Consider the following 14,230-nt stretch of genomic DNA (forward strand, 5'->3'; position numbering starts at 1 on the left):
CACCTCTTGCCATGTCCTGATGGTACGAGCCGGGCTGGCCTCCCAGCCAACCCACGGAATGTGGGGGTACTCACCAAGTTGTGCTCCTTCCCGATCTTTGACCTGGGGGTTCCAGATTACTGGCTGACGATCTATCTTCTCCTGGCAACTTGGGAGGCTTTGGATTAGGGCCTTATGGAGACCTTGCCACACGCACGCGGATAGCTGCGCAAGAAAGGTGATCTGGGCAGGGTGATTTGGGCTGACGTGAAGATCCATCTCAGGGACAGCCTCCACTCACCGCCAAGCCTTAGTCTACAGTCTTGAAGACCCTCCTGCACTAGGACCTTCCATGTCTGCCCTTCTGGTGTGAGGCCGTAGCTTGCCCAAGAGAGCCATACTCTGATACTCTTGATCTATGATTCCCAGGTCTCCCTCTGACCGATGCCGTATGATGGTCGTCCATGCCACCTTGGCCTTGGAATCCCTGGAATCGTTTGACCTAGATCAAAAGAAATTCCGCACTAGGTGGCGAAGCTGCACTATGCAGGATGAGGAGAAGCACCAACATGAGGCGATGTACCAGGCCGTCGCTAGGAGGACCTGTTTAACCACCGGGGCTCGACCCGCTAGTGAGAGGTGAGCCGTACTCCAGTAGGTCAGCTTCCTCCGAATAGAATTAAGGACTGGGAGAAACTGCTGGGCGGGAGTGATGTCGAGTCCCACCTGGAACCCTAGGTAATGGACGGTTTGCCCTTTGCTCACCCATCTAAATCCCAGGTGGACGCTCCACTCCGTGCTAGAGTCCGGTCAACCGACTTTCGCCGGTTGATTTTTGCTCCCGCTGTAGAACATAACACCTCAAGAGCCAGCCTTACTCTCTCCAGCATCAACTCATTGTCCTCTATGTAGAGTGCTGTATCATCTGCATACTCTGAGTCTAACAACTCAGTCTCCTCTCACGGAAAGTCGAAGGCCGCGTAATCCGCTCAGAGGTGACATGAGGAAATGAGACATCGCCTCTGCAAAGAGTAGAAACTGGTACGGGGCCAGGGGGCAGCCCTGCCGGACCGATCTCTTCAGTTGAAACTCCACCCCTCGCCTACCACCTATGAGAACCCTGTTGGTGGCGGATCTGTAAAGTGCGGAGACCCCGCGAATCCAAGCCTGGGAGAAACGCAACCTCACCATGGTGCCCTCTAGGAAATCCCAGTCCACACTGTCATAAGCTTTCTCGAAATCAAGGAGTAGTACAGCTAGTCTCTGCCCACTGTGCTGCGCCCACTCTGTCGCCTCAAAGAAGGTGAATATATTGTCTAGGATGCTCCTATCTTGGACAAAGCCTATCTGTGTGTCATGGATGATATCTGGAAGCACAGGGCGTAGTCACCTACCAATCATCTTTGCCACTACATTATAGGCTACTGACAATAAGATGATCGGTCTCCACTGGGAAAGCTCCAACCGGTCTCCCCCTTTGGGGAGAACACTAATAAGGCTTGTCGAAAGACTCCCTGGCATGTGTCCTGAAGTGAAAATCTCTTGGAAGGCCATCAGTAGGGGGTCCTTCACCACCTCCCAGTAGGTGGTGAAGAATGCCTTAGAGAGGCCATCCTCTCCCAAGCATTTCTGCTCATCTTGTGTATGAAAAGCCTCCTCTAGTTCCTTCTTTGTGAAGGGGGACTAGAAGGGAGCGTCCCATCTCTTCTGTGACAAGGGATGGGATGTGATCCCAAACCTGCTGCCTACATTGCTGTCCTCTAGCTGAGGTTGTCTCCTGCTAGAAAAGGTGCCTGCTGTAGTCGGTGTGGCAATCTCCATCACCTCATCTGGGCTAGAGCGAGTCCTTCCATACTGATCTCGAAGGCTGCATATCTGCTCTCCTGAGGTGCGAGGCTGGTGCACCTGGAAAGACTCCCTGCACATCGTATCCCCCTTCCGCACTCAGAAAGCTGCGGAGGTGCGGAAAGAGAACTCCGATTGCCTGTTCTCTAAGCCAGCAATGGCTGCTCGTGTGTGTGCCTTCTGTGCGTGGAGGGTGGGGTCCCCTAGTGCCTCCTGTAATAATCATTGCGTGGCTGCAAGGTCTTGCCGCAGTGCTCTCTCCTCCTCCTAGCTCTGCTGCCTGGCCTGTATGGCTGCCTCTTGGTAGATACTACTCGATTGGGTAGGACCTTTGCAACCTCCTCTGCCATCCGGTCCCTCGTGCCCCACTCCCTGTTCCAAATCTGCTCTATCTATCTCGTCACCTCCGACAGGATTGTGTGTGTAGGGTAGATCTGGCCTCCACGAGAGCCATCCCACTCTCCCACATAAAACTTGTCCAATCGCTCAAGCAGGATTCCACCTAGCCGCCTGTATTCCCAAGAGAAGTCCAATGACCTCTCCCTCCTGTGGAAGGCAGGGTCTCTCCAGGCATCGCGTGCTCCTATTGCCAGTAGAAAGACCTTCCATGCCTCTTGCTCCTCCCCAGCCATGCCCTGGTAGTTTTTGCCTTTGCCCTGTTGGTCCTTTAAAGCCTCCAGGTTGTTGAAGTCTCCTCCAACGATCCAGGAGTCCACCTTTAGGAGTACATCCACGATCTCCACCCAGAACCTATTGCGTGCCCTAACCTCCATAGAGGCATAGACATTGAGGACTCCAAGGCACGAGTTCCCAATATCTAGTGTGATCCATAGAACCGTCGCTGCCACTAACATCCCGTGGTCTTATACATAGGCGGTGAGACTCGGGCCGATAGAGGTGCATACACCTCCACTTCTGCCGTGGGCACCTATGGCGTGCTCCCAGTAAGTGCGCAAGCTGCCCGGGAGAACCTTCCCTACCCGCTGGGCCTGAGTGGGCGTGAGCTTGTGCTCCTGTAGAAGTAGGATGCCGATCCGTCTGGCAAGGGCAAGCTGGAGCTCTTGCCGAAGAATCAACTTCCTAGAATCACATGCCCCACTATAGTGGAGACTGTTCACATTCCAGGATGCAAGGTGTAAGCTCATGGGGAAATCTGTGACTGACCGAACAGGCATCTGTTTGGTGTGGAGGCTGCTGATGAGGAGGAGAAACTATGGGGCATGCAAGTGCGCTTTGCCGTAAGTGTGGACGGTGAACTCCAATCCCCCATGGTGGCCCTCGGTTGGACCATAGGGGTGATAGATGCTTCAGGTGGTACTATTAATGCATCTATGAGCCATGCTGAGAGTCGTGACTCTGTACACTGGTAGAAACGGGCCACTTGTGCTAGGAGCCACTCAATCACATCCCGTGGAGCTCTCCATTGTGGAGGGGCTCAAAAGATGATGCTCAAGTGTGGGACCTCGGCACCAGTCTACCAGTTAATGTCCATCATGCAACTAGGCCACTGCTGTGCAAATAGTGCTAGTCTTTCTTCTCCCATCCATTGGGAGATGTGGTCCTCCACCTGACTCTTCAACTCCTCCTCTATCTGTGTTGTCGTCCAATCCCCTGAGTGAGAGGACTGTAAGGAAAAAAGCGTAGTTTGGTCCATCCGATGGTGCTAGTAGATGGACCTTGCCCCTCCTTGACTTACGAACCAAGAAGATCTCCACCTCTAGAGATAGTGGCAACTCTCCACGCTCTGCAACTCTCAGATAGAACCATGGGCCACTGCGGAAGAACTCCTGTGGCAACAACTGTGCTTGTCTTGGGAAGGTGTGACGGGCGGCAGGGGAAGATGAGCTGGTGGCTAAGTGGGAGGGGGAGAACTGCTAGTGCGAGGAGGATGTAGGCGTGTGTGGCTCATCACCTCGTGTGGGGGGGGGGGTGGGTCTGGGGGGGGATCACCTGAACCGGGGGCGGATCGGGGGGGGGGGGGGGTGCTCAGTAGGGGGGGTGGTGGGGGGAAAGAAGATGGAGGGATGGTGGGACGGTCGGAGGTACATGGCGGGTTGGGGGGGGGTTGGTGGCCCTGGAAGGGGGGGGCGTGGGCCTGAGTTAGTGGGGGGGTCATGGGTGGTTGGGGGGGGGGGGTCGGTATGGGGGCTATGGGATCTTAGGTGAGGTAGTCTGTGGCGTGGGTGGTGGATGTGGGGGGCTGCGGTCCTGCCGAGTGGGGTGGGGTGCGGAGTGCTCTACTGAGGGGGTGTCGCTCGCCCTCCTGCTCCTTGCTTCCTGCTCCTTGCTGTCAAGGCTGCGTCCGAGGAGTTGGCTGTAGCTCCCTTGCCGTCTCCCTGTTTATCGTCTTTGGACCCGTGTGAAGTCGTCAGTGTCCACTTGTGGGCCTATCGACTTGTGGGGGGGGGGGGGGGGGTTTGGTGTGGGGGCTATGGGATCTCAGGTAAGGTAGTCTATGGCGTGGGTGGTGGATGTGGGGGGCTGCGGTCCTGCCGAGTGGGGTGGGCTGCAGATCTATCTCCAAGAACTTGGGTATACTCTTTGTGTCTTTCACGGCCACTTGTACCTTGGGGACTCCTGTAGCTATCACTACATTTGCAAAGGAGGTAGGAAGAACTGTGCCGAAGAGCCCCGACCAAAGTCCTCCACTAACCAGCGGTACTCTATTGCCAATCCGGGGAAAAGTAAAGTGACTGGGTGTTTGAGAAATCTGTTGTGGAGCTCAAATGACTCCACTGTGAAGCCGCTGTACCAGGGAACCATGTGAATGACCCCCTTCGTGGAGGCATAGGGCGAGCTCTCCACTAACAAGCTGCGTCCGCAGAGGTGAGACGAACCATGAAGATCCCACGGCCCATGAGGACTGCCTCCTTGATTTGCGCTGTGCCAATGCGTAACGTAGAGTGGAGCCAATCCCGAAGCTGGGCCCTAGATGGAGAGTGTCCTATTACTTGACCGAAAATCGCTGTTTCTTTAAGCTCCAGCTTTGTGGCACGGACGGGCAAGAGCTGTTCCTGAGAGAGGACAACGGGCAAGGTGTTTGACTAGGGGGCACTCGTAGAATGCGTCGCGTCTGACCACAGGTTTCCATTGTGCTTCCCTATTGAGAACCTACCAATCACACTGTTGCACTGCTAGAGGCGGGAGTGTTGCTGCAAATGGAGGGAGCAATCGGCCCCGGGGGGGGGGGGGGGGGGCGATGGTGAGGAAAGGGGGGGGGGGGGATTTTGTTTTTTGATGCCGATAGAGGCGCTGTGGGTGCCACGGATGATGGTGTGGGAGGCGTGTAGGCAGGTGGCCGCAGGGTAAAGGAGATGGGAGACAATGCGGGTGAGGTACCAGGGCGTGGGGGGGGGGGACTAGGTGTGGGGGTGACTAGGGTGGGGGGAGGTGCCAGAGCGGGGGGGCTGTATCGGGCAGGTGGGGGGGGGGGGGGGTTAATCAGGCGGGGGGAAGCAGTAGGGCGGACGAGGGGGAAGCAACAGGGCGGGGGAGACACCGGGGCGGGAAGGGGAGGGGTAGCGCGAATGGGGTGCAGGCGGGCGGAGCCACAAGCGATGGTGAGGAAAGGGGGGGGGGGGGATTTTGTTTTTTGATGCCGATAGAGGCGCTGTGGGCGCCATGGATGATGGTGTGGGAGGCGTGTAGGCAGGTGGCCGCAGGGTAAAGGAGATGGGAGACAATGCGGGTGAGGTACCAGGGCGTGGGGGGGGGGACTAGGTGTGGGGGTGACTAGGGTGGGGGGAGGTGCCAGAGCGGGGGGGCTGTATCGGGCAGGTGGGGGGTTTAATCAGGCGGGGGGAAGCAGTAGGGCGGAGGAGGGGGAAGCAACAGGGCGGGGGAGACACCGGGGCGGGAAGGGGAGGGGTAGCGCGAATGGGGTGCAGGCGGGCGAAGCCACAAGGCAAAAGGGGTGCAGGCGGGCGGAGCCACAAGGCAAAAGGGGTGCAGGCAGGGGGGGGGGGGCAGCGTGATGGCGAGGAGGGAGGGGTGTACTGTGATGGCAAGGAGGGGGAGGCGCAGCTTGATGACGAGAAGAAGGGGTGGGGGGGCAACGCGATGGCAAGGAGGTAGGCGAGAGGGACCCCGGGGGGGGGGGGGGGGGGGGGGGGCGATGGCCAGTTAGCGGGGTGCAGCTCGACGGGGGTACGATGGCGGGGCGAGGGCAGTGGTGCGTTGGTAGGGAGCCTCAAAAGTAGAATTCGAGGACTGCAGCTAAGGCTTTATATAGCCTATATAAAGCCTTAGCCAATGTCACTCTCTTCCTCTTATTGTCGTACTTTGAGCTGCCATGGCCTAGCTTTACTAAGATTGATTCACGATGATGATTGTCTTAGAGTGTAGCAATGTGGATGTGAATGACTGTGACTAAGAGTGAACAGAGAGAGAGAGAGAGAGAGATTGAAACACAGAAAATCTGCAGTGAAGAATGCTGTATAAGGATGCAGAATTATACACGGGTGTAGAGAGAATATCTGCGTATGTCTCCACCTCGAGGATCTCGATCTCCATCAGCCCCGAGAGCAATCTCCGCAGTTTGCAGGCTGAAATCTGTGAGACACAATTGCCAAGATTGCTGAAATCACAGCCTATTTATAGGCTGAAAATAATGCCTAAAAATGATCAGGTGGGCTGCATTAAACTGATGCAGTCTGACTGCTGCCACGTGGCATTTGCTTGTGTGGCTTGGCTTGCCAGTCCAGGGAATGACTCTAACACCCCCTCTCAGATCTTGGACAAGGTAGCAGATGGAGGGATCTAGAATGTCGGTGAAGTAAAGCCTAGGGAAGTGCCTTCGTAAACAAATTTGCAAGATTGTCTTCGGTCTTACACTATTCCGCATCGATGGTCTCATCTAGAAGCTTCTCCCTGATGAAGTGGTACTGGATCTCTATGTGCTTTGTCCGGGCATGGAATTCTTAATGAAGCGTGTTTTAGCTCAACAGACCACGTGTAAAGGCCTCCTTGCTAGTTGGTTAGCTATTACTATAATACCAATCCTGAAAGTTGGAGACCCCATGGTTCCTATGAACTATAGAACAGTCATGGTTGGCCAGGTGCTAGGTATGCTTTATGGATCCATACTAGAGCATGAGGTGAGCAAATGGGCAGAGAAGCACCAACATTGGGCATGTGGATAGTAGGCAGGGTTTAGAAAATCTGTTTAAATTCAATGTGTTTATTCGGGGAATACTGGTTCAAGGTCTTCCCCTTGCCTTGGCACTCTTAAAATGTCCTATTTAAACTGGTTGGTGCTTCTTTTGTATGACGAGCACAGAAACCTCTCATCATCTGTTCTTTCTTGTGAAGTGGTGAGAAGAATTTGGTCTCTTTTGTGTGCTGTTTGGTCTTGAGTGATTGGGCCCTCCATGCTTCCTAAGGACTGGGTCTTTGGAAACCCCAAATTGCTAGACTCTATGCAGTCGCATGTGAAGGTGGTTTTCTACTGGGTTGTTGGCACATATGAACTACTTGGAACGCCTTCATTTTTTTTCTCCTTTTGGAATACATAGCAATGTTACCCGTGTTCTGAGAGGTTGCATTCATTGGCAGGTTGCCATGATTCAGCTAGCAGATGTTCCTAGACATGATTTACTTGGCTTGCAACGTCTTTGGTCTCCTTGTCAGTCATATAGACTGTTTGTAGTTATTATTGTACATCTGAACTAATACAATTACACAGAGAGAGAGAGAGAGAGAGAGAGAGAGAGAGAGAGAGAGAGAGAGAGAGAGAGAGAGATTCTCTAACCTATCATTATGCAGCATCTCAAAGCAGTCAAAAAATGAAATGATCCCAAGTGATGACAAATTTGAAGAGTTCAATGCAAAGAACTTGGAAGAACTTGATACAATTTTGGGTATCATCCATGGTGCTTCTTTCACTGAAAAGAAAAGTGAGTTTATAACCTTGTGCTGCTTAATGGACCTTTGCTCCTTTTCCATTCATTTTGAGGCTCTTTTTACCTCAGGCACTTTTCAGGCACACCTAGCTTCTGTCAGTAGCGTGGATCAGGTAGAGACTGTGATGGAAGCTTTGATGCAGAACAGAAAAATTGCTGGGGCTACACATAACATCATGGCCTATCGTATCAGCATCCCAGAAAAAATTACAGTTAATCGATTTTCACTTTCAGTGCTGCATTGTCATGTTCTTCTTTAATACAGTTAATCACTTTTCAGTTTCTGTGCTGTATTGTCATGTTCTTTCTTTCCTGGAAAATAATTAAGACAATATATTACCACCCTCATTAGCACTATGCGTTTGGTTTGTCTTCGGGAGCATGCAATAATTGTTGGCACCCCATAAAAAGATTCAGTTAATCACTTTTCACCTCGGTGCTGTATAAAGGTACTGTCATGTGCTTTATTTGGGCAAAAATTAAGACGATATAGTAGTACCCTTATTATGTCTATGCATTTGGTTTCACTGTGGAAACATTCAACAATATTTTTTTCCCCCTGTGAACTAGCAAGCAGGTTCTACAAGACTATGATGATGATGGTGAAACTGCAGCGGGAGGTCGCCTTCTTCATCTTCTACAAATTGTGGATGCCATTAATGTGGTAATTTTGTGTATATTCGAAAGTGCAAGGTGGCATCCTTTTTGGCTATTTTGTCTTGACACCATATGAATTATAATTGGCCATGTTGTTCAAGCTTCCAAGTAGAAATCACTTTTGAAGTCCTTTTAGGAAGCACAATTTGGTTTTAAATTGAAGTATATTCAAAGGCACAAGCACTATAACTCTCAGGAACAGCTAATCATGCATAATTTTCTTTTAATATACAATCGCATTCCCCACAACCAAAATCCTTGGCCTTTCACGTAAAGGGCATTACAGCTGTATGTAGACATGCTCTATATCGTAAACTAACCATCCTTTCTAGGGTGAATGAAAAGAGAGATGACACTTTTATCTGGTGCAAAGGCAGGCAGCATAGAGTTTGGCCGCCTTGCCAACCATTGAGAATTGAATTCCTCTGTTAAAGTATCTTCACTAGAATAATGGAAAATATGAGAAGAATGCATATGTAGCTACTGGTCCAATTATAGGAAAAAGTTGATGCCTGGATTAAAGGGGAACTTAGATCCTTCTACTCATATATTATGTGCTGATTATGATATAGACAAGGGAACATGCTGCTCAACAATCCACACTCCACACCAGCCTATTTGCAATCCTACATATGCCCATTCTCTGTATCTGGAGAGTACATGTGCTTAAGCCTCTTGGTTTTGCGGTTGCCATTGCAACGTGGGAGACAAAATCAGTTGGAACCATCCCTAGTATTCTTCTCTGGGAAGATCTTCTGATTTTATCAATCTTCATGTTTTTCAGAAGGATCTCTAGGTTCCAAGGAAGGTTGACCAGAAGTGGTGTACAAAGCATAACCTGTGAAACCAACTAGTGAGCAGGACATAAAAATGGTGACCAGAGTTGCAGTTTCTTTGGCTAGCTAGTCCAATCCTTGACAAATGCATGCTTGAAGAAGGCTCCAAAGGCAAGGATCTCAAAGTAGATTTGAGAGCTTGGTGAAAGGGGTGAGTTAACCATTTTTAAGGCCTCATTGACTTTTTGACCAGCCAGCCCATCAAATTCAAAACAAGCCAAAATCTCAAAGTTTATTTTTTCAATAGGGCATTCGTTTTGGTCCATGTTTTATAAAGTGAGTGATTGCATTCGACCTGTCACATGGCATCCAATTTTCCTGCCATACAGATGTTTGCCTGGCTGCTTGCCATGTTAGCATTGCTGCAAGAGTGACCCTGTTTCTGGGTAGCATTCATTGCCACCATAAGGGTTCATCATAGCAAGGCTACTTTCCAAAGTACCCAATCATGCTAAGTAAGAAACTCTTGCGCTGGTACTCATCCAAGCAACCTCATTAACCATCGCTGTAAAGAAGTGTCTCCACAAGTTGGAGAATTCTCAATTGGTGAACTAGCTTTGCATTTGGGAGGTCTTCTTTAGACTTTGAAGAAACACTGACAGTTATGGACTCCAGAACTTGAGAATTCAAACTCCAAAGCACACACTTGGTTCCCTTGTTGACACTCTTTCATGGCTGTTACAAGGAAACTTGGTTTCTTCTCCCAGTAAGGCAAGACATCTCCTTTTAAGAGCCATTAACAACTTTTATATTTGCAAGAGAGGCAAACTCCACATCTATGTCCCATATACCTTATTCTCCTTGTGATCTTTATTAGCATTGAAAAATTTCTATCTCCAGGGGAACCTCTCTAGGAGAAGAGCTATGCCACATTACCTTTGGTTCCATGTTATTTGCACTCTGCTATTCCCCACCACTTGTGGGTGCTTATACAAAGAAAACACATCTTGGACCAAAGCTCTCAATGTTACTTGAGCTGTGGTGACTCTCGGTCTTGGAGCAAACCATAACAAAACAATAATTGTGTATATTTTACTGGAGGAATTCAAACTTCAGAGTGTTGCGATCCCATATCACAACCTAAATCCAAATTGAGTCACTACCACTAATTTGTGGTGAACTCTTTCCTTTGCCAAGGGCCCTTATCATGCTTGGGACTTTTTTGCTTGTACGTGAAGTATAGACATTTGTTCTCGTCCTGCATCTAGTGTTTCCCCTGACCAATAGTTGACTGTGGGGAGAAGTCACCTCTGCACTATCCTTGGACTTGCATCAGCCTCTCTCCCTTTCCCTTCGCTGTAGTGCCTCTTTTCTTTTGCTTTTGCCTCTTCTTCTAAATGGGAACTCACTCTATTGCTTGCCCCCATGTGGTCACCATATATGTCATCGCTAGCAAGAGAAAAAGGGTTAATCAATTAGGAAAGTGATAAACTTGGCGATCAACACATCCAAATCCTCATTTGGCTTTACTTGAAAGACTCACACTCGCAATTGGTTGTGGGAACTCTCCCACTAGAAGTCGAGTCTGACACAACTCCCCCACTAGGAGCCAAGCTTGCTTGGGGTGGAGGACAAAAAGAGGAAGAGAGTAGTTTTGTAAATGAGAGGCTGAAGCATAAGGAGGGTGGAAGATGTGAAGACACTCTAGGGTTTGCAGAGGAAACACACAAAGTGTATGAACATGACTAACAAACCATTGAACTTAGACAAGGATGTAGATGAAGAAGAAGAAGATGGATGAATGCTGCAACTCTTGAAGGGCAATTGAGGGAAGATATACAACTCTGTGTGCTCAAGGGATGTAAGCTGTCCAACAGCCATACTCTGTTGTGGGAGTGAGCTGAGGGACAATGCTGGAGAGTGTTGTCCTTTGTGATGAATCTTAAGTGCACCAAACCACCAACCTCTGACACTCGAGTCTGATGTAGGCAATAGCCTGAGCCTGTATGGTAGCAAAGGCAGCAGTTGCTGACTGATGGAGGGCATCAGGGGTAGGAAGAACAGCAAGGGATGCCATCAGCAGCAGGGTGTAGGTCTCATGGTTAAAAGCAGCCATTGAAGGGTGGGCTACTGTCACCAAATGCAACCCTAGACTGATGGGCTGTAGGTGCAGAAGTCAAACACAACACAGCCTTTGATGATGACGTCAACATGTGGAAGATGATGCCAGGGCTGTAAATCGTATTGCTTGACTGACAATAGTTCAGATATGGTAGAGAGGCACTCTTGGGGATGGCTATGGCAGGAGAGGAGGGTGAGGACTGTGGTGATTATGAAGAAAGTGGAGGGGAAGCTTGCACAGATGAGGGTGAAGATGAAAGATGTGGGATGAAAGTGGGAGTGCACATTGAGTCCCCTTGTATATAACATTTTGATCCAGATGATGTATTGAAATGTCTCTTGTGTCATCTTTATTGGGGCTGATTTAAGTCCCAAGCTTGCGGGAGTGGTCTGAGGGAGGAGCTGGAGTGTGATTTCAATTGGTGGTAGATCCCAAGTGTTGTAGCCACCAGCCAAAGCTGAGAACTGAATGGGCAGGGCAGCAGCTGGCAACAGCCAGTTAGGGGCTGCAGTAGTGGAGGAAGCTGTCCAATGCATGAGAAGTAGTCAGCAGACTGTTCCCTGGCTGTAGACAGCAGCAACACAGGCAGAACAGGTCGTGCGAATGGGCTGAATGCTGTCATGAGCTGGCTGGAGCAGAATGCAGCAGGTAGGCACCTGCAGAAGGCTGTGCGACAGTTGGTAATCAGGCTCCATGCTGAAGCAGTTGGTGAATAAGTTAGCAGCCACTGGGTGAGGAATTGAGTGCAGTAAGCACTTAATCCCCGAGTTGCTAGGTGACTGAGCACACAGTCTTTTTATGGATGAGGAATCAAGTGTGGGAGTTTGCTATGGGACACAAAAATTTAAACGAGCTAATTAAGGTTTAATGTTTAAATGCTCGCTTATTAGCTCAACACCTCCATCCAGATTGCATGCATGGTGATCAAGTGCAATCTTTTATTTAATGTCCTAAAGCAAGAGCAATGGAAAAAGATGGTGAGAACCATTGCCAATGTGGGCCCATGTGAAGGATGGAGAGGTGTTATATACAATGACATGAGGACGAAGAAGATTAATAAAGAGAATGTTGAGCTAAAACATTCATTACTTGCTGATTAGCCTCTTAAACACCCCAAAACAGACTAAAAAATGCTATTTTAGAGTAAAACCCTAAAACAAGGAGCGGTTCGAGAGAGTTCAATGGAAACTCTAAAACGGGGAGCGGTTTGAGAGAGTTTAGTGGAAACCCTAATTTTTGGGGCGCCCTTCCACATCTATAAATAGACAGGCTGTCCCCATTCAGCCTCATTTTGTCTTTGTAGGTTTCTCACTCCATGTGCAGATTTCAACCATCAGCCTCCTTCCATGTGGCTGTCCAGCCCTCGAGACTACTGCCACTCCATCCGTGTTTGCTTCTGCTGCTGGTGCCTTCATCCATGGTGAGGTTAGCTGCTGGCGACATTATCATCTGCTGCGATCTAATCATCCAGTCATCGCCAACCATATCAGACACTATTTCAGTCTGCTGTTTACAGTAGACCGTGCATAGTTTCCGGCCCTTGATCTATGGTACACTGTTGCGTTTACTAGTTTCCAACCTCAAGACTGCTGCGTTTTGGTGACCAGCCTGCTGCCATTCACTATTCAACACTCCTACACTTCGACTAGTGGTCACTGACTTGGGATCAGTCTCCGGTGGACGTCACACTCCGACATTGCTTTACCCTTGAGCACATTGTACACTCTTACATTTATTTACAGCATTCATTCACTTTATAGAGTTGTGTTTTCTCTCTCCCTTCTTCTATTTGTGTTTGAGTTTTGAGTTTTGCGTTAGGGTTTGAGTTTTGCCCTCTGTGTCTGTGTCTTTCTCTTTGTGTCTCTGTCGTGGTTGTACACTCTGTGTGTCCTCAGTGCAAACCCTAGCAGTTTTCTTCACAAAAGAGAAGGAGAGAATTGATAAAACCCTTGATTCTATTTGGGCCGCATTGACAAAATATGGTTGCTGCATTCTCACCGACAGATGGAGAGACCGTAGGAAACAGAGCATCATCAACATACTGGTTTTATGTCCACTTGGCATATATTTTTTGCGGGCCGTAGACATTGGCAAGAGGGAAAGCGAAACGACCGGCACATTCATCTACCACCACATTCGGCAAGCTATCATTGAGATATATATTGCCTTTTTAAATTTTAAAGTTGTTGCTTTCATTATTATAATTTTTAATTCATGCCCCCTGGAGCTTTCCTTATAATAAATTTGAATTTGTGCTATGTATGATGTGGTTGTAGGTGGGCCCGTCAAATGTGGTACAAGTTGTTATTGACAATGTATCTAATTGTCGGCGCATGGGCTGTTTACTTGCGGCCGAGTTTCCTTCAATAGTGTGGACTCCATGTGCAAGTCATTCTTTGGACTTGTGTTAGGTTTCTTTTGTCTATTAAATGCAAATGAAGAAATTGATGAATCACTAAAATCATATTGACCATCAAATGTAAAAGCGGAAGGAAAAGATTTAGGAGGAGTACTTACCATAGATTCTTGCAACTTTTGTTTACGTTTTCTTAAGTTCAAAAAGAGAAATCTGTCCTCTTTAGGGCTTATGAACCAATACTTGGTATTAAGCGTTCCTTCATCTTGAGCATCACCAATATCTTGCTGAAAGGAAGAAGTAAACTTAAAAGATTGAGTAGTGTTAGCGTGCTTACCTAATATAGGAGTGAATAAAGGTGAAGAAGTACATGGAAAAGATGAAAGAGGTAGAGATGGAGATGATTGCGGTAGAGAGGAAAATGGTTTATACTCCATACCAGTTTCCATGTTTTACCTTCAATCTCTTGTTGAGCTTGATATATGAGGATGAGATCATATGGTTTGTGGACCCCATGGTAGTTCAAAGATTCTTTGGCCATTTCGGATGGAGGAGCAAGTTGTGAAACCCACTTCATTGCATGTCTCGATATGCT

General features: G+C 48.9%; 1 protein-coding gene across 2 annotated transcripts in view; it reads left to right on the top strand.

The window, feature by feature from the left end:
• The window catches only part of LOC148014499 (uncharacterized), a 144,706-nt gene that overhangs the window by 85,370 nt on the left and 45,106 nt on the right, over positions 1 to 14,230 (top strand). For both annotated transcript variants that reach the window (XM_087666270.1, XM_087666269.1), the window contains exons 6-8: positions 7,588 to 7,718; positions 7,794 to 7,936; positions 8,302 to 8,388. In XM_087666270.1, the coding sequence (XP_087522396.1) occupies positions 7,588 to 7,718; positions 7,794 to 7,936; positions 8,302 to 8,388 (361 nt within the window). The remainder of the gene's footprint in view (positions 1 to 7,587; positions 7,719 to 7,793; positions 7,937 to 8,301; positions 8,389 to 14,230) is intronic.

Source organism: Lygodium microphyllum, chromosome 25, assembly GCF_053477565.2.
Source record: "Lygodium microphyllum isolate KBCC chromosome 25, Lygodium_microphyllum_v1.1.10, whole genome shotgun sequence".
NCBI classification, from domain to species: domain Eukaryota; kingdom Viridiplantae; phylum Streptophyta; class Polypodiopsida; order Schizaeales; family Lygodiaceae; genus Lygodium; species Lygodium microphyllum.